Raw genomic sequence first — 20,714 nt, 5'->3', positions numbered from 1 at the left:
CCTTCAGGGAAAACCAGCTGGCCCCACCCTTGTACCAGGCCTCTATCCTATCTATCGAGAATAAAAAAATAATATGCAAATTGACCATTACTCCAGTACACAAAATGGCTGCCCCCATGTGGACACAAGATGGCCAGCAGGGGAGGGCAGTTGGAAGGAACCAGACCTGCAAAAGAGGGCAGTTGGGGGCGAGCAAGCCTGCAGAGGAGGGCAATTAGGGGTGGCCAGGTTGGCAGAGGAGGGAAGTTGTTGGGGACCCAGGCCTACAGGGGAGAGCAGTTGGGGGAGACTAGGCCTGCAGGGGAGGGCAGTTAGCAGTGACCAGCCCTGCAGGGCAAGGCAATTCAGGGCAATCAGACTGTCAGAGGAGTGGTTAGGGGGTGATCAGGCTGGCAGGCAGAAGTGATTAGGGGCTATCAGGAAGGCAGGCTGGCGAGCAATTGGGAGCCAGCAGTCCTGGATTGTGAGAGGGATGTTCGACTGCCCCCCGAGGGGTCCCAGATTGGAGAGGGTGCAGGCTGGGCTGGGGGACACACATCTCAGGTGCACGAATTTCATGCACCAGGCCTCTAGTGTGTGTGCATATATATATTCAGAAATAATACAGCTGCAGAGCAGACCCACCAACAGATCTTAACACACTAGAGTGGTCTCTCTACGGGATGACAAATGCACTTCTTGTTCTCTATGTCTTTATTGGGTGAAATCAGATTTCATGAAGCAGTAACAAAAAAATAAACATTAGTTTTTAAAAATTGGAAGACATGCTCAATGTAGAAATGTGGAAATGTAAAAAGGCATAATGAATATGAAATTTACAATTTACATTTAATCTCACCAGCCAAATTATTTTGTATTACTTTTTCTATTTTGTGTTATCAAATGTTTTTCAAGTTTATTTTGCTACTACTTTTGAGGTATTTTTCCATACATATACTATAAGCTCATGCAACTGCCTTTTTTTTTTTTTTAACTTAACATAATAATTCTTCTATATCATTCTTTTTTTTCATATTCTTTTTTTGGAATCACTTTTCATGACAGCTTTATCATTTCTTACTGTTTGATTCTTTGATGGTTTTGAGATTTTGCTCTTAAATAATATTAATGAAAATCTTTTTTCTTTATCCTTCACTCAACTGTAAGTGTGTCTATTGTGCCAAGAATCTGCTTTTATACCAGTGGGGGGAAAAGCACAGCTAAACAGTGGTACGTGATACCTAATTCCAGAACTCATCAAGTAAGTTAAAATACTAAAGGTTTTTTTTTTTAATATATCTTATTGATTTTTTTCAGAGAGGAAGAGAGTGGGATAGAGAGTTAGAAACATCGATGAGAAAGAATCATCGATCAGCTGCCTCCTGAACACCTCCTACCAGGGATGTGCCCGCAACGAGAGTACATGCCCTTAACCGGAATCAAACCTGAGACCTTCCAGTCCTCTGACCCGATGCTCTATCCACTGAGCCAAACCGGTTTCGGGTAAAATACTAAAGTTTGATGTGTTTTATTCAGTGTAGTTATCTTTTCTGGTGTACTTTATTTACTCCATTTGCTGTACATTAAAGTTTTGTCTGGCTAATATGAAAATGAAAGGACAGAAACTAACATTTCCTTTATGCAGTTAATCTTTATTGAATGTCATTTCTTTTTTTATGCAAGACTAACACTCTTTTGACCAGTTACTTTCTAGATACATTAGGTCAATTATGACTTCTGTTCATGTTCAGTTGAGCTCTTTTTTATCGTTCCTCAGCCCAAATACCCCAAAGCCCCAAAATATCCCAAAACATTCAAATGCTTACCTTCCAGTCTCGAGTTGTCCTTTATCCTACCTTGGAACATCTTCTGGTGTGCACGTTTATGCATCCACCCGCCTCTCTGCTTTGCGTCTTCCATTTTCATGCCAGATTTGTTGAGCCATCGTTTCGAATGATGTTGCAGCTAACAGTATTATTCCTTCTGCAGTACCTTCCCTGTCAGCAAGGCTTACCCTTGACTTGCTTGTGGTGTTGATGGCCTGTGTTTCAATATTCACTTTCAGTTATGTATGACCCAGATGCCCGCAACATGCTAAGTGAGATGCTTTGAGGGAGCGGAGAAACAGGCTGTGGTCACAGGCAAAGGTCATTCCAAATGGCCTCTGTGGCTCTCAGGCAGCTATTGGGCGCACATCTTGCTACTGCCCTTTTACAGAGGGCATCTGTTGTGTCCACAGTATGTAGCTCCCAAGGTCATCGCTGTTAACCCTGTAACAAGAGGTTAGGTATGTGCATTTCAGGAGAGGGGAATTGCATAGGAAAGACAGAAAGAGAGCAGCTCAACACCTTTCACCAGACTCACAGGCAAGAAATCAGAGGGTAGAGCAAAGGTGGGGCCAAGGGCTTCTGGGGACCTCAGGAGACCAGCGTGAGCAGGTGGGAACAGGAGCGGAAGTTGTCTCTGTCAGTAACTGAGTTCCCATGACATGTGCAAGCGCAGATGATACAGCATTAAGGGTATTGTGAGAGCCAAATACGAATTTTCCAATCACTTTGGCTAGCTGATGCATCTGGAGGAAAATATCTATTAATAATTGATTTGGGCAGTGAGGGGGATGCTTTCTAGTTAGGTATGTTTTTATTTTGACTTTTAATCACTTCATCCTTTTTTGTGTGTTTGATTCTGAAAATTTATAAAATACAGAGACTAAAGACGGAAACTTGAATCATCTGAAATCCTACCTCTGCAAGATAACTATTACTAATATTCTCAAGTATTTCTTTCATATATATGTTTTACAAATTCCAAACCATTACCTACACTTGTAGATTTGAATCTTTTCTTTTCACATAGTGTTCTACGGTGAGATAGTCTTTGTGTTGCTAATTTTACCAAAAACATAACCTCAGTGGCAGCGTGGTATTTCTATGCATGTGCCATTTTTCTTAAATGACTCACCTGCTGTCGGACACTTAAGTTGTGGTGTTTTCAGTAACGTGAGCAACACTATTCTGTGTATCCATGTGGCATGCTAATGATTTCCCTAATAAACTCCAGGATGTCAGGCTGGAGCACTCCCCACTAGCCTGCGGAAAAGTGATCTCTATTGCACTGTGCTAACGGTGGATTCGAGTGCCTGTCCATTTCAACACACCTCAGCCAACAGCCCCTATTACATTGCAAAGAGGGGACAGCAGTACGTTTGCTTTGTTTTGCATGAGAGAAAGAAACTAAAAGTTGAAGCCACGATCTCAGTTCTCAATATTGTGGAAGTCTAGAGACTCTAAGTCAGTGGTTCTCAACCTTTTTAATGCCGTTGATGAACTGTTAATGAATGGTAATGTAAATATCTGTGTTTTCTGATGGTCTTACCCACAGGTTGAGAACCGCTAGCTTGATGGTGTCACTTAAGACCATCAGAAAACACAGATATTTACATTATGATTCATAACAGTAGCAAAATTATAGTTATGAAGTAGCAACGAAGATAATTTTATAGTTGGGGGTCACCACAACATGAGGAACTATATTAAAGAGTGGAGGCATTGGAAAGGTTGAGAACCACTTCTCTAAGTCCTTAAATAAACTATCAGCTGCAGTGCTTTTCTGTATATAAATTGGGTTCATTTGAACAGCATGTACAATGTTAAACCTTCACTCTAGAAAAAAGAGATTGTGATAAAATATTGAAAAAACTTACTTTAATTTAAAAAATTAAGCTTCTCTTAGGCATATTTTAAAGTTTTAACAATGTTTTCTAGTTTTATAGGAGGTGTGTGTGTATGGAGTTTTGTGGTATAATTTTAAAATAGCTCTCCATGATGTGCTCTCCCTTGATTAATTTTTAATTTCTCTTTTTCCTTGATACTTAAGCTTACATCTGTATATTCAGTAAGAATATAAGTTCTATTTTCAAATGATTGACTACTTTAATCATTTTAATTCACATTGCTAATAGCATTGCAGAGTTAAACAAAAGCCTTGATTGAAACCATGTTAAATTACACCATGTCGCCTTCATTGTTATCAGAATTTCATAGTTAGGGAAATTAGTAGCAAGATGATCCTATAAATCTGGTAAACCCCCAAATTATGGGGCTGACCCAGACCTTAGAAATCGGCAACACCCATCCTTTCATTTGGTCGTTGAGGACATGGATGCTAAATTGGTGCAGGCACATTTCTGGGTCATTCTGCTGGACAATAACCCTTCCCTTCACCCTGGGTGTTTACATCTGGGTCCTCACAGGCCACACTGACAGCTGAAACATTTAGTACTCTATTCTTATCCCTAGTCTTTGTCTCTCCTGAGAAGTATGTATAAGAATAAAGTTTCTCCTGGTTCCCTGATTATCCTTTCTAACTCCAACTTCATTCAATTTGTGGTGTGAACTAAGTTGGTAAACTACATAAATCAGTTGCCTTTCAGGAACCTAGAATAAGTTCAGACATTTTGTAATACTGAAGCTGCCTATGTCTCAGATTCCAAATTAACTAGACTTTGGCTTTAGCAGGCTGATCTCAAGGATAAAAATGGGTGGACGGAATATGATCACACATGTGAAGTTGCTTTTCTTGTTTGTTTTTTCTTACCAGGTACCTGTATGCCCTTGGACAGAAGGTTTGGAAAAGATGGAAAAAACGTTACTTTGTTCTTGTTCAGGTTAGTGAATGTCTTCCTGCTACTTAATTGCTCTAAGAGAGCAGCTCTCTAACTTTTCTTTTTGTGGGTTATATCTACCAATATTTAATGTATTAAAAATTAAAATTGAAGTAAAGTTTAAGTATTTATTTTAAAATAAAAGTAGTAAGTTCATGACTTACTAACACAAATTACATTTTTATATATAGCAGCTGTTTTCCAAACCAAACTATTTAGTGACACGAATGGCCTTCATATTTTGTACATCTCCTTAGTGTCTGCTTTGATAGAAAGCAGCTGGATTTTTATGTCAGCTCCTACACTCAATCTGTTGAATATTGGGTCAAATTTAACCTCTGGAAAACTCCACTGTACCCTCATGAGAGAATAGCTGTGAAAAAGGCAGAGGGTGCCTGAATATTATAAAAATAGTTTTGACCTCATAGGTCCCCTGAAAAGATTTGGAAGGTCTTCTGGATTATCAAATAATACCTTGAGTACCAGTTATCATTCTGACATTTTAAAGGTAAACATACACAAAATCACTCATTTTATACAGATGTGCCATATATGTCTCTTGCTTACATAGTTATGTCTTTAAATCACTTGACTGGTAGGTTGTTTGCGATAGGATTCTGAATGTAGACCCTCACTAGAATATATAGTTTGGCTGACACTTTGGTTTTGTGGATTTATGTTTTGTTCTTTTTAATCATGGATAACATTCGCTCATAAATATATTCAATAAGTTAAATTTGCAGTAAAGAATAACTTTCTGAGTAGTAGTCATTTTATTCTATGATAAGCCTAAGGTATTTTATTTCCAATGGGAATATATTAAAAACCTCATTTTTTAAATTCTTAATATAAAAAACTTAACACAAAACTAATTGATTCCTACCCACACATTAAGCAAGCTTAAATGATCTAAATCAGGATGATATGATGAAATGCCAAGGAAGGAAATTTGTCATTTTCTAGATATCTTCTAGCAGTATATCCACCTATCAATTGCTAAATAAATTATTTGCCATATGGCATAGAAATTTCATGAAAAATAATTTAAAAAATTTAGTCAAAAATAGTTTTATCTACATTGCAGCCAGTCTATCTTTTATTTTTAATGGCTAACATGTAACGTTTTCTTGTGTGATTAGAACCAGTATTTTTTTTTTAGTATGTATTACCATTGTTTTTAATATGATTTATTTAGTTATAAGTTTATATAATTTTTTATTTATTTTTTAAAAATCTTTATTGTTGAAAGTATTACCTACTTCCCCTTCCCTCCATTGACCCTTTAACTAATTCAATCAAAGTGGTACACACAGGTGCACTCACACTGACAATCTTTTGATATGAAGCCCATGCATTTTCTTTGAGTAAGGGCACCGTTTGAAGTTCTTGTTGATCTGTCTTCCAAAACCCCACCTGTACGTCATGTTCTTTGGTTTACAGATTTAATTTATTCATATTGGCACAAGAACTAAAATGCATTTACCCAGCAGTTTGAGTGCAGATCTTTCTGGACATTTTGATTTTATTCCCAGCTATATCTACATCTAATTTGACAAGTTTATGTTGGTGACTTGTCTTTATCAAGTCTTTCTAAAGTAATTAACTGATTTTTCATAGAAACAGCAGCTTCTTTTTCATAGTCATATTTCATGCATTTATTTAGAAACTTAACTCCATAATTTCAGTACCTTATGTTACTGGCATAAACACTCCCAGGTGATTCTTTTTTTTTTTTTTTAATATATTTTATTGACTTTACACAGAGAAGAATTGAAAGGGATAGAGAGTGAGAAACGTCAATGAGAGAGAAAGATCGACCAGCTGCCTCTTGCACCCCCCCCACCCCCCGCTGGGGATGTGCCCACAACCAAAGGTACGTGCCCTTGACCAGAATCGAACCCGGGACCTTTCAGTCTGCAGCCCGACGCTCTATCCACTGAGCCAAACCGGTTTCGGCCCCAGCTGATTCTTAACAAGCATAGAGTTTTACAAGAAACTCTTTTTTTTTTTCCTTTTTTATGTAAGACTTAATTTTTAAGAGCACCTTTAGGTTAAAAATTGAGAGAAAGGTACAGAGATTTCCCATATAACTCCTGCCCCCATACATGCAGTCTCTCCTATTATCAACATCACTTGATACATTCATTACCAAGGAGGAACTGACATTGACACATCCATGATTGTCCTAAGTCCATAGCTTACATTACGGCTTACTCTTGGTGCTGTGCATTATGTACATTTGGATAATTATAAAATGACACGTATTCATCAGTATAATACCATGCAGAGGTTTCCACTGTCCTACAAGTCTTCTGTGCTCTGCCTCTGCATTCTCCTTCTTCACCGGGCAACCACTGGTCTTTCCTATTGTCTCTGTAGTTTTCCTTTTCTAGAATGTCATATGGTTGGAGTCAGACAGTATATAGACTTTTCAGATTGAGGTCGTTCCCTTAGAAATATGCATTTAAGGTTTTTCCATAGCTTAAAAGCTCACTTTTTAAAAGCACTGAATAATATCCCATTGTCTGGATGAACCACAGTTTATTTATCTATTCAACTACTGAGGGACATCTTGGTTGTTTCCAGGTTTTAGCAATTATGAATAAAGTTACTTTAAACATCCATGTGCAGATTTTTGTGTGTGGATATAGGTTTTCAACGCCTTTGGTAATTATCCAGGAGCTCAATTGCTACATATATTTATTGGAGATGGGTTAAGTGACAATAGGCAAAAGCATATCTAATATACTGATTGCTTTAATAAGAAAATTAGACTTTATTAGATCAGTCCTGGTTTTTTTTTGGGGGGGGGGGTTTAATCCTCTTTGGAGAAATGTCTACTCTGCCCATTTTTAAATTGGACTGTTTGTCTTCCTTTTGTTAAACTGCATGAATTATTTATATATTTTGGAAATTAACCCTTAAACTGAAATATCATTGGCAAATATTCTCTCCCATACAACGGGACCCCTACGTCCTTCACACAGCCTCCAAGTTCTCTCTGCTTCCACTTTCCGCCATTCTCCTTACAATCTTCTCATTGCCGGAATAATCTACTTGAACATAACTCTTATTTTGCCAAGTTGCTCCTTAAATCTTTCCATGACTTCCCCTTAAGCTTAAAATACCCCTGATCATCATCTAGAGAAGGTCCTGCATATTCTGGCCCCTGGTTTCCTCTCTGCTGTATCCCTGCCTGTTACTGAGCAGAACCTTTAACGCGTACCATTCTGTGCCCAGATAAATGCCAATAATTAGAGTTTAGCACTTCCACGTCATCAGCCCTGCTCTCCAAATATATCTCCACTAAATGTATAATATGGGTGTGCTTTTTAAATGTGATTTCTATGCAAATCCCTTGACTTAAATCCCTTGTTGTTGTTTGTTGTTGTGTAACCGAGTTGAAGCTTGGCTAGCTGGCTTTCATTTTCTTTATGGTGGCCCATTCTGGCTTCCCATTTTAGGGATCAGGTCACATGCCACTTCCAATGGGTGTCTTCCATCCTCCCGATCTAGATCACCCCTCAGCTCACTCCTATCACATTATATTTCTCAGAGCATTTATCTCTCTCAAAATTATTTTTACTTTCATATTTATTTTTTATTATCTCTTTAACCTTTTCTAGAATATATGCTCCATGAAACTAAGGATATTATCTTCCTTATAAGCTACTATGAGAAGAAACTAAGCATTTGTAAAAATAAATGCATATATCTGAATAGCTCTGAACATTGTTTTTAAAAGACTGCCTTTTCTCTTTCCAATTCATATACTCTGATTGCTAAGTCTTTTTATGCCATTCAGTTGAGACAATAAATATATCGTTCCCCTAAACCCATCATGCTCTTGAAGATATATTCATTTTCTTTGATTAAATTAAACTATGAGATTAAAAAAAAAAATTCTACCAGCACCTTTGGCCTCTGCTAGGAGCGTTTCCAGCTAAGGATTTTAAGCCTTAATCTTTACTGAAATTAGACGGTGGCAGTTGCTAAGCTGCCAGCTGTTAACATGATCCCTGCAGCAGGAATACAGCCTGCTAACCTGAACGCTGTGGTCTCTAAAAGCTCATAGCTAGCTCCTCACCATGTGGACATGAGCAGGTGTTGAACAGGTTGGCAATTGAAACAAAATGGGAACTTGCCCAGACCAGGTACCGACACCTCGTGGGGCCTGAGCAACTTCCGTTACAGTGGCCTGTCATAGGTCATGATGTCAGACCCTGATTTAATGCTGCTGCCCTCAGATTTAAGTCAGTTTAAATCCCACAATTCTCAGCAAATCCATTATTTTTGGAGTTGTTAAGAGCCGATTGGGTTAAGGACATTGAGTGTATATCATTGCTCTGCCTTTTGCTGAGAGGATTTTTCATTGCGGTGTAGTATAGTATGTAAGCTTTGTTCAGTAATATACTAGAAAACTTAGAGGAGAAAACAAAGACCAGATCAGAATAGGTCAGACCACCTGTCACTCTTTCACTCCCTGGCATGTGGTGATGGGGCCGCAGACTGCCTCCAAGGAGGAGCACAGTGGGCTGGGTGACCTCCTGGTCCCTGTTGTTTGTCTTTCAGCAGCTTCGTTTAACTGTTAGTGCCAACCGACGTTGACATTTTTTTCAGAGTGTAACTTCTCCACATTACCCTTCATCTGGATACTGCCTGCCAGGGGACAGCTACAAGGTGTTAGCACTATCCCGATGGTTCCCTTGAGTTGGCCCTGCAGACTGTGTATGGGCTCTGCCTCAGGAGTGGGATTTAGCATGACCTTGCAAAAGAGAAGGGCACAAGTGAAAGTCATTGGAGACACTAGAGCACATGTGTCAAACACAAGGCCCTCGGGCCAAATCCGTCCCGCCTGGCCTTGCAATGTGGCCCGCACCGCGCTGTCATCACTGCACTCCGCTGTGTTTCCATCACAATGACAGTTTATGACTGTTCAGTAAACCATTCGGCCCGCGATTTAGGCTGGATTTTAGATTTTGGCCCCTTCTCTGATTGAGTTCGTCACCCCTACAGAGGAATCCAAAGAAGCACAAAAGGCAGCACCGTTTTCTGGAAATAGGAAGTTGCTTCTGGAACCAACGTATTTGAAAGCCAAACTGCATGTGTTCGGTCATCTCCCAGGTCGGGTTTCTTAATTGCCAGTGACGGCTTTGCCGGTCGTTGGTGTTTTGTTCCTCTCCAGCTGCACTCTCCATTAGACTGGAGGCCCAGGGATCTGTGACGGATTCGGGTGGGTCTAGTGACTTTTGAGATGTTAAAATTAACTGAATATTAAAAGAAGAATGAAATAAAATAAGCATTTAATACTTTATCATTTAAATCAACGTGGCTTCTAAAAATTAGCATTTCCTCTAAAGCTACTGGATGTTTTTTTGGGGGTGGGGGTTTATGGAGTACCTCTAAAGATCTTGAAATAAACCAGAGAACAGAGTTATCAGACATAAAGAACAGCATAGGAAAGACAGGCAGCCCTTTCTCTAAAAATAGCCGTCATTAGTTCATCTTATGCTAAATAACCAGATATTTTTTTCTCTTGTTTCTCTCTTTGAACAAACCAAATCACTCAAACTACCTCATCTGAAGAAAAACAAGAGTGAAATTCAAACTTTTTTTACCAGTCCAACTGGCTTGGCTCAGTGGCTGAGTATTGACCTATGAACCAGGAAGTCACAGCTTGATTCCCCGTCAGGGCAGATATGCAGGTTTCCGGTCAATTCCTACTCAGGGCGCGTACAGGAGGCAATAGCTGCTTCTCTCTCTTATCAATGTTGTTCTCTCTCTCTCCCTCTCCCTTCTTCTCTTTCTAAAAAAAATAAATAAAACATTTTTTTAAAAAACTCTTAAAGGTTATAAATACACAAAAAGTTATGATTAAAAAAAATGGGTGAGGTATATATACATGTTAGAATATTATTATATTTCTATTTACGTTTGAAGTATCTGATCCTGTTTTAAAGATAGCACTGCATTAAACCACTTTATGGAAGAATAGTGAGACTTTGGACTAAGTCTCAAAGTTACTGTTCTTGGTAAGAGAATGATCTTTTTTTATATATATATAATATATTTTATTGATTTTTCACAGAGAGGAAGAGAGAGGGATAGAGAGTTAGAAACATCGATGTGAGAGAATCATCGATCAGCTGCCTCTTGCACACCCCCCACTGGACTTTGGACTAAGTTACTGTTCTTGGTAAGAGAATGATCTTTTTTTTATATATATAATATATTTTATTGATTTTTCACAGAGAGGAAGAGAGAAGGATAGAGAGTTAGAAACATCGATGAGAGAGAATCATCGATCAGCTGCCTCTTGCACACCCCCCACTGGGGATGCGCCCGCAACCAAGGTACATGCCCTTGATCGGAATCGAACCCGGGACCTTTCAGTCCCCAGGCCGACGCTCTATCCACTGAGCCAAACCGGTCCCAGCGAGAATGATCTTCTTTTTAGAACAAGTAATAGAATGGCTGGGCAACACCAACCCCCAAGAAAAACCTCACAATCAGACCTTTTTTTCCCCCACAAAAAACAAAACAAAACTGAAGCCTTCTTTAATAACAAACCACTGTGTAAACCACTGGGTTTTATCTGCAAGCCTCAGGCATAGACAGGTAAAAAGTAAGTTCATCGGCAATCTGTGAGGTGAAAAAGAAAAGAAAACCTTCAGAGTAGCAGGAACCACAAGTGTCTCAAGTTATTAGCCTCACTCTTTCCAAACAAGGGTTTGTTTGTTTGCTTGTTTTCCAAAGTGGAACTCGCTGTACTTTTTATAAATTAAAATAATTCATAATCTTTTCGGGGGGGAAACTCAAAATACTGAAAAAAATCTAGATAAATAAAAGCATAAGCAACTGAACTACCAGTCCGACCAGTTGCTATGATGTACACTAACCACCAGGGTGCAGACGCTCAACAAAGAAGCTGCCCCCTGGTGGTTAGTGCATTCCCACAGCCAACCTTTCATAGCCGGCCAACCTCCCATGACCCCTCTTCCCTTCGCGCGCCCCCACCCCCTTAGCTAGCTGGCCGTCACCCCATCCCCCTTTATCAGTCCTGATCACTGGACAGCCAAGGGACCCACGAAATCATGCACCAGGCCTTTAGTAATTTATAATAACCTATAATGTCTCCATCCAATAGTAGCCATTATTAATATTTTGTAAATACCCTTTCTATTTGTGTATGCATAGTATATACTGTGAAATTACACTCTGAATTTTTTAAAAATATTTTATTGATTTTTTTTTACAGAGAGGAAGGGAGAGGGATAGAGAGCTAGAAACAGAGATGAGAGAGAAACATCGACCAGCCGCAACCAATGTACATGCCCTTGACTGGAATCGAACCCGGGACCCTTCAGTCTGCAGGCCAACGCTCTATCCACTGAGCCAGACCGGTTTTGGCTGTATTTTTGTTTTTAACCTGCTCTTTATCTTATAAGATATCTTAGAAATAGTTTCATATCCAGAGAATAAAATCTGTCATATCTCTTTAATGGCTATGGACCATTATATACAGTTTCTAAATTCTACTGTACTTGATGTCATTGCTTCTTCTGTTATAACTAGTGGCCCAGTGCACGAAATTCATGCACTGGGGTTGGGGGGAAGGATGTCCTTCAGCCTGCCTGCATTCTCTCCAATCTGGAACCCCTTGGGGGATGTCTGACTGCCGGTTTAGGCCTGGTCCCTATGGGACATCTTTCTCACAATCTGGGACCACTGGTTCCTAACCGCTCACCTGCCTGCCTGATCACCCCTAACCACTCTGTTTGCCAGCTGGATCACCCCCAAATGCCCTCCTGTCAGCCTGATCGCTCCTAACCACCTCTGCTTCAGCCCTGCCACCATGGCTGTGTCCAGAAGGACATCTGGTCTAATTAGCATATTACCCTTTTATTAGTATAGATTAGGTTTTTGGAGTCCTCTTGAAGTAATGTTTGTCTGTTGAGAGATGGTCTTATGTTTCCTTAGTTTCATGTCATGTTTCAAAGTGAAAAGAGATATAATTCACAATAACCAAGTTGTTTTTCGTGGAATCCTGTGTGGTAAGGTATTTTGCAATTTAGATTTTACTGATGCACCAACATTTTTTTTTCTCCTGCTGGGAAGCAGCACCTCCCCTATTCTTTGGAGGGAGGAGTAGGAGAGGGGACTTCCAAGGGCCTGCCTATTGTAGCATGTCAGCTCTTGACCCAAACAGGGCTAATACTAGTACTTTTGTCCCCCGTTGGCTGCAGTGGTTGGCCCACAGGGGTGGTGACCCCAGCTGGAGCAGTTATGGAGTGTGCAGAGCTGCCCAAAGCATGGCCTACCTCCGCCAGGCAGCATAGCCGGAGGCCAGTTGACCTGAGCGGAAGAATGCAGAGAGAGAGGAGGTCTCAGCCCTACCTAACACTTACTGCACGCCAGATCTTCCTGTGGATTTTGCAGGCGGACCTGTGAATTCCCAACTTTTATTGAGATCTTTTTCACTTAAAAGTTTTGAAGAAAGTACAATTGAAAGGGAAGTCCCATTGTCATAGAAGTTTGCAAATACTCCTAATATATCTCACTCCTAGAGACTCACGGCGTAGGTTAGCTTATTAAAGGACATAAAGCCTGTGGTAAAAGAAGCCTGCTTATCTTTGTTTAACCCAGCAATTTCCATTTGTTTTTAACATGAGTCCTTTTTTAGGATGCTCCTATTAGCATCCCAGCATCCTGACTAGTGGCTCACTGACTGGGAAATGCCGGCCACAGTGTGGAAGGTACAACGGCAAGCCGACAGGTGAAAGGCGCCTTCATCTTGGAGCTCGGTTTTGAAACGCACTAACATTTAATTCTTCATAGGAGAATAATGTTATGTTCTATTTGGGCAAAGAGTCAGAAACATCTAAAAGACAGATTTCGTTCAAACTTCTTTCTCGCGCAGGTCAGCCAGTACACCTTTGCGATGTGCAGCTACAGAGAAAAGAAGTCTGAGCCACAGGAACTGATGCAGCTGGAAGGATACACGGTGGATTACACGGATCCCCACCCAGGTAACTCTGCGTTGAACCTCTTGCCCAGCCATTCACTATTCATCAAAATCTCAAAAACAGTCCATCTCTGTTCTACAGTCTCCACTCAATGACTGGGATGCATATTTCATTTATATTCCTGGACAGGCATTATGAAAAGCAAACTGTATCTTTTTGGGGGCTACTTCACGGTAGCCATATTCATCATCCCTGTTATCTTTGTGCAGAGATTTTCAACCTATTTCATCTCACAGCACACATAAACTACTTACTAAAATTCTGCAGCACACTAAAAAAAAAAATTTTTTTGCTATTCTAACCCCCCTCCCCCCAAAAAAAAATAGATGTGCTTCCCACAGGATGGCTACTGTTGTGTTGGCTGTTGTCATGTTTTAATGTTACAGTCTAAGGCACATGTGTCAAACACAAGGCCCGCGGGCCAAATCCGTCCCGCCAGGCCTTGCAATGTGGCCCGCACCGCGCTGTCATCACTGCACTCCGCTGCGTTTCCATCACAATGACAGTTTATGACTGTTCACTAAACCATTCGGCCCGCGATTTAGGCTGGATTTTAGATTTTGGCCCCTTCTCTGATTGAGTTCGACACCCCTGGAAGGGAAAAGAGGTCAGTGTGCGTTTGACTCAGTAGTCAGGTATTGCGTGTTTTAAACATTCCTGTAGCACACAGTTGAAAATCTCTGTCTTAGTACGAGCGTGAAATATGTAAAAGTTACTGTTAACACAAATTAGAAGAGAAATAGCATCAATGTTTACTTAAACGTCTTTACTGGAAAGCAAAATGTATGAGACAGAAATAGGGAAAGAAATGGCAAATGGATTATTACATGTTCTCCCAGTTTTGTCCCCAGCACCACATTCTGTGCTTCTCTTCCCTCCCTCCATATTCACACTAGGTCCAGTTCTAGACTCTTGGTCACTAAAGCTGGTGAGGGAGTGAGGGAAGGAAACAACATGTGGAGATTGTGATACTAAGAAAAATGTAAATAAATATAGAGATTGAGAAATTAATATATAGAGATTAAAAATAGAAATCTGTGATCACATGCACTAATTTTGCATTCATTTAAAAAGTGAAAAATACCTTCTGTGTGAAAGAATTTTGCAAAAGATAAAATACCTTATAATGGAAAGTATTTTGTTGCTTATCTGTATTTTTTTCCAGCTAAACATAGTTCTGCATAAAGAATGAAAAGCATGCCTACAGATTAGCACTTCTCTGACATGAACCGTCAGACTAGAGTATGCATTTCTATGGGGTAGGCTTGTATATCTTGCACAATGCTACTGTGACATGAACTATTTATTTCCCTAAAGAAATATATTTATTTCCCTAAATTATTTTTAATTTGCAAAGCAATATGGAGATTTAATCCCTTCTCTTACTGTCTCTCTTCCAGTTCTTGGATCATGGGTTTGATCCTCAACTAAAGTACTGAGCAGCTAGTATCAAATCGATTCATTTCCATGAGACCACTTAGTGAGCAAGATTAAAACCTGTCAGTTGTGTGACTCTTCAATGATGTCTTTCTCCTTCCTAGGCCTTCAGGGTGGTCGCATGTTCTTCAACGCTGTTAAAGAAGGAGACACCGTGATATTTGCCAGTGACGACGAACAGGATAGAATATTATGGGTTCAAGCCATGTATAGGGCCACAGGTCAATCTTACAAACCCATTCCTGCAATTCAAACCCAGAAGCTGAATCCCAAAGGAGGCACTCTTCAAGCAGATGCTCAGCTTTGTAAGTTTTATTTTAAAAAAATAATTTGATTATCAATTAATAACCTTAATGAGATATAAAATTATCTGAGGCAAATTTGTTCAGTGTTATAGTTTACATAATGAACTGATTCCTAATTGAATAAAAGTAGTCCATCTTAATAGTCATAGAATTCGTTACCTAATTTTTCCCACAGATCTAGAGTAAATGGTTTCCAATCATGAATTTGCCAAGCATTGGGGTATCTCTGGGAATCGCAATAGCCATTTAAGAACATTTGCCAAAACTTCTCAAAAGAACTTTTATTTTAACTTTTGTAGTTTTAAGTACTTGTGTGTCCTATAGAAGTTTTAACTGTGTTTTATAGAAATAAAGTATTGCAAAAGGAAATTGGCATTGATAGGATTTCTGAAAGCCAAAATGATGAACTATTACTTTCTAGATTTGATCTTCATAACTCAGAGGATAACAGGGCTATTTTCTGTTGTAGATTGGTAAAAAATAATAAGTCATCAAGCCAACTTTTTCCCCCCTAAATATCTTTATATTTATGTCAATTTTTATAATTTAAATCATTAAGAATTATATTTTTTGGCCCTGGCGGGGTTGCTCCATTGATTGGAGCATCCTCCTGATATGCCAAGGGGTTTGTTCCTCCGTCAGGGCTCATATAAGAATCAACCAATGGATGCAACATAAGTGGAACAACAAATTGATATTTCTCTTTATCTCTCTAAAAATTAATAAGTCAAAACAAAAAATATATTTGTCACTTAAATTTATAAGTGATTAATAACAAATTATGGAACTATAGATACATTTTCAAGCATGGCTTTTATAATCATTAGGCCAAATGTTCTAATTTGTTATACTCCTTTGTAAAATTTCTCTAGTTTCTCCTGAAATAAATCCATTTGTCTATAAATTTAAGCTCAAACAGTGACTTTTCAATCAGCACCTTTTACTCACAAGATGATTCTTTTTAGAGGAATATTTTCTTGACGTGCATTTTCTCTTCCTACTTGTTATGCTTCAAATAACTACTCCCTTTTCTTTTTGGCACCCTTTAGTACCACATCTGGACATCTTAAAGGCACTTTAAATAATTACAGATGAAATATGAACTCTAGGCACTTTTGTGCTTTGGGGATAAATAATATAACTTTAAACTTACCACAGTCCATCATCATGTGATATAACTTGGTGCATAGTATGTAGACCCTACACAAATGGACTTCCATTTCTTCCCTCCTGGCCTCTGAGCTAGTCTGATCATACATTCAACTTCTACCTCTGTGGGAAATCCCACAATGCACTGCTATTATCATTATTCCTTAAACAATTACCTTTTAAAGAAATTTAAATAATATGGGGAAATGGTATATACTCACCCACTTCTGGTGCTCCTCATTTCTCAGAGATATATTTTATTTCTTCTTGAAGGCCTCCCTTTGACTTTTCTTGCACTGCATGCCTTATAGTGATAAATTCTATATTACATGTGAAAAAGTTTTTACTGTTGTTTTGAAAGACTTTCTTTCACTACTTCACAGATTTTGTTCTACTCTCAACTAAGTTGCTTCCCCCACCACCATCACCACCATCCCCAATGAGAAATGTACTATCTTTTTTGTCTGCTCCTTTGTATATAATGTGTATTTTTTTTCCTCTGGCTGCTTTGAAATTTTTCTCTTTGTGCCGGTTTTGAGCAGTTTGATTATGATGTTCGTTGGTATGGTTTTCTTCATGAAAATGTTCTTGTCCTTTATTCTAAGACACAGTTAAAATTAAGTTCCTTGGAAATTGTTGGAGCCTCTCAGCTTTTGCCTTTAAGTTTTGGTAGGTGGAATTAAACAACAGGGTCTAATCCAGGGTTAATTTCCCCACTCATGAACCGAGATTCTTCTTAAGGACTCAACCAGTGAGCCCTGAATTTTGTGTTTTTATATTCGGACTATTGGGAACAAGAGCTGTTCCAGGCTCTGTGTGAGCATGGGCACTGCCCCCTCCAATCCTTTAGAGTGGTTCTGCCCCTGGCCTCTCGTGGTTGCCTCACTGGCTGAGGTGATCAGGGTTCAAGTGAATCCTGAAGGGAGGGGGCAGGAACTACAGGGCTTACCTCATGTTTCCCATTGCTTAGTAATCTCTCTCCTACTTTGCCTGATGCCCAATGTTTTGAGAACAGTTTTGTTTTTTTCTATTTAATTTTTAGTTCTTTCAAGTAGGGTGGGTAAATCTGTTTTTAATTATACCATCCTGACCAGAAAGAAGCATAGTGATTATTTCAACTTAGAACAAGATTTCTCAGCCTTGGCACTTAACATTCTGGGCCAGATAATTCTTTGTTTCAGGGATTGGGGAAGGTCTGTCCTGTGTATTAAAGGATGTTTAGCATCTTCCCTAGCATCCACCCAGTAGATGCCAGGAGTACGCCCTCCCATCCCCCACTTAGGTCTGACAACCAGATCTCCACACAGTTCCAAATGTTCAAGAGGTCATGGTTCCAATCGGAAAGGATTATCCCCACTTGAGTTCCAATGACTTGAAAATTATTTTTGTAAAAATATCTCACTCATTCACTTTTGTTGCCATCCTAAGTGCTAAGAATACCCAAGGAGTGTTCCGAGCTCATGGATGTCACCCGTCTTGCACAGAGAGGCAAGAAATGTGGTCAGGAACTACGAACCCAGATAATTAAGGCCATGGCTGTACAATACAGAATTAATGAATTAAGGCTCCGATGATCAATTGATTCAGAGCGCCGTGCAATCTCTCTGTGGCTAAACCTTCTCCTATTAGATGTGTGCTGTCAAGGCAGTGTTGATCAGGTTCATTCTAAAAAACCAACCTGTTTCAGTTGGGTTAAGGACAGCTTTCTTGTATTGTAGGCTTGTAGTAAGTTTTCCATTAGAGCAGACTCTGCCGTTTTATCTTTCTTTAAAGAGGAAAAATAAAGAAATAAAAGAAGGAAGGGAGGGAGAAAAATGTGTTTCTACCTCATGCCAGTGAGAATGCTGGGTGTGGCCTGTCCTGGAGATGCCAGTGGACCACTGCAGACAGTCCCGCCTAGCGCTGCTCTCTTGGGAGAACAGTTCTTAGAGTCATTCGTAGGCAGCAAGAAAATAACAAAATTAGTCTGACTAGTTAGAGAAAGAAATGTGTTCCTAACCCACTTAACGATGCTTTGCTTTTTAATTTTTTTGCTGACTGATAGCTGGTAAGGGTAAGTATTTTCATAGGGTTTTTTGTTTGTTTTTTGCTTCACTATAAAAATGTGGTAATGACACAATTTCTAAAGGAGTATCATGACATTGTTTACAATGTCAGTCTCCTTTTTTCTAGTAAACCTAAATAGGTTAACTTTACCGTTTATGAAACAAAATGTCTATTTTTGCCCAATAGAAACAACCTGTTATCTATCATTCATATGGTATAAAGGTAATGGCTATAAAGGTGATAAAGTAGCATACAGACAAAAATGCTCAGTGAGGTTAAATGAAAAAATGCTAAATTATGTATCCAATACTATTTTCACTAAGTAAAAAATTTTTTAAATATAGGTAGAATTATACCTAAAATATTCACAGTAGGTGAATTTAAGTGGAAGGACTAGTTGCTAAGTCATTTGTTCTCCTGAATTTTCTTTGTTATAATTTTAAAAAAGAAAACTTGTTTTCAAAACTAAGCATATCAGATATTTCAGGATAGTCAGAAAAAACTAATAACTAATAAAATCTAGCTTATTGGAAGACAACTTTGTTATATTTTTAGGATATAAGTATTGGCATGTTATTATACATTGCTCTGTTAAGAGAATCTATTCTTATCTATTTCCTTGACTCCCAGGATATACAGAAATTCTGAAATAGGATGGACACTTCCTTTAGCCTGATTTATAGAACATTCTTTGATTAAACTATCCTTTTTTGCTGTCTCCAATCAAACTAACATACAAGCACCTTATTTTTCATTTTATCTTTTAACTCATGTATATAGCATAATACAGTGTGTATGTTACATAATATAGAATTCGACACTGTGGACTTCCAGTCATAAATTAATGTCCAAAATTAAACAGAAAAGTGATCTTCTTTTCCATTTTAAGCCAATTTTTAATCCTTAAATCAGAGTATATATTTACATTTAATTATATAAGCTAGTTTTCCTGATTGATCTAATGAGTTAAATTTCACACATAAGGTAAAACATGTCTTGCTTTACATTGAATATGTTATTTTAACTAAATGTTGAATATTGGTGTACTTGGCCTGTGATTCTAGGTCTGTATGTGTTGATTAAAATTGTCATCATGTGAAAATATTACATGTTCAGAAAGCAAGATGTGTAAATCCATACATCAGTTTTTAATCAGTTTAACAAAAACAAGCTAGGAAGTCATTTGGGTCAATAATAGAGGTGTGAACAAACTTCTGGTTAATGTACCTGTCAACCATTTCTCTTCTGTCTCAGCATAAAACATCTATACATAAAACACAAACATACCACCAGGTTGATCTACTGAAAAATTTTAAAATCTATCTTTATTGTTGAAAGTATTACAGATGTCCTCTTTTGTCCCCATTGGCCCCCTCCACCCTGCACAACCCCCCCCCCCCAGGCATATAGCACTATTGTCTGTGTCCATGGCTATCACTTATATGTATATGCATTGTTTAGTTCATCTCTCTCTCCCCCCTATCCTTACTTTCCTCTGAGATTGGCGGATCTCAGAAGGAATCTACTTAAACTTTTAACATCAAGTTCTTCCTATTAACAGCTCTAGGGGTGCTATAAGAAGTGGTGTGTACTTCTCTATGCCATTTTTAAGTCCCTGCAGTTTTCAAGCTCAATGAGATTTTTCGCTAAAAGGAAAGTATGATCAGGTGTGGGTAGCAGTACATGCAGCTCCAGGCCAGCTCCTAAACATAGGACAACTTTTAACTAAGTTACTGTATTTGAAAATGTTCATGGCCGCTTAGGTCAGCTGGGGATTTTGCAGAGGAGGTGATTGTTAACTAGCAACACCATCATCTGAGTCCTTTTATGTCTCAAATCCCAGGTCTGGACACTTGAGCAGTCTCAAGGCTAGTGAGTGGCCACCTCTTCTCCTTCTCAGTGTGATGGTGCAAAATGAAGTATATTTGCATAAAATATCTTTAATTGTGCTTTCAGGCATAGAAAGGAAGAAATCTGGAAGCTTAGTTTTTTCAGCCTATGTTTTGAAGATGGGATAATCCCTAAGAGTACATTTTACTTTCATAGAATTATAACCATGGAGAGTTATGTGGAGGTTTTTTTTAAGAGAATTTTTAGTGTGTTTGTTTT

The 20,714-nt window shown here is 38.8% G+C and overlaps 1 protein-coding gene across 22 annotated transcripts in view; it reads left to right on the top strand.

Moving 5' to 3' along the window:
* CADPS2 (calcium dependent secretion activator 2) overlaps nt 1–20,714 on the top strand; it is a 423,223-nt gene that overhangs the window by 252,051 nt on the left and 150,458 nt on the right. For 15 of the 22 annotated variants that reach the window (XM_045576387.1, XM_036425542.2, XM_036425591.2 and 12 more), the window contains exons 9-12: nt 4,579–4,645; nt 13,563–13,671; nt 15,210–15,410; nt 18,604–18,612. In XM_045576387.1, the coding sequence (XP_045432343.1) occupies nt 4,579–4,645; nt 13,563–13,671; nt 15,210–15,410; nt 18,604–18,612 (386 nt within the window). The remainder of the gene's footprint in view (nt 1–4,578; nt 4,646–13,562; nt 13,672–15,209; nt 15,411–18,603; nt 18,613–20,714) is intronic. The other 7 variants (XM_036425472.2, XM_036425625.2, XM_036425616.2 and 4 more) reach the window with 1 other exon arrangement.

This window comes from Pipistrellus kuhlii, unplaced genomic scaffold, assembly GCF_014108245.1.
Source record: "Pipistrellus kuhlii isolate mPipKuh1 unplaced genomic scaffold, mPipKuh1.p scaffold_m20_p_10, whole genome shotgun sequence".
In the NCBI taxonomy this organism is placed as follows: domain Eukaryota; kingdom Metazoa; phylum Chordata; class Mammalia; order Chiroptera; family Vespertilionidae; genus Pipistrellus; species Pipistrellus kuhlii.
Note: the sequence above shows the minus strand (reverse complement) of the source record. Positions and strands in the feature narration are given on the sequence as shown.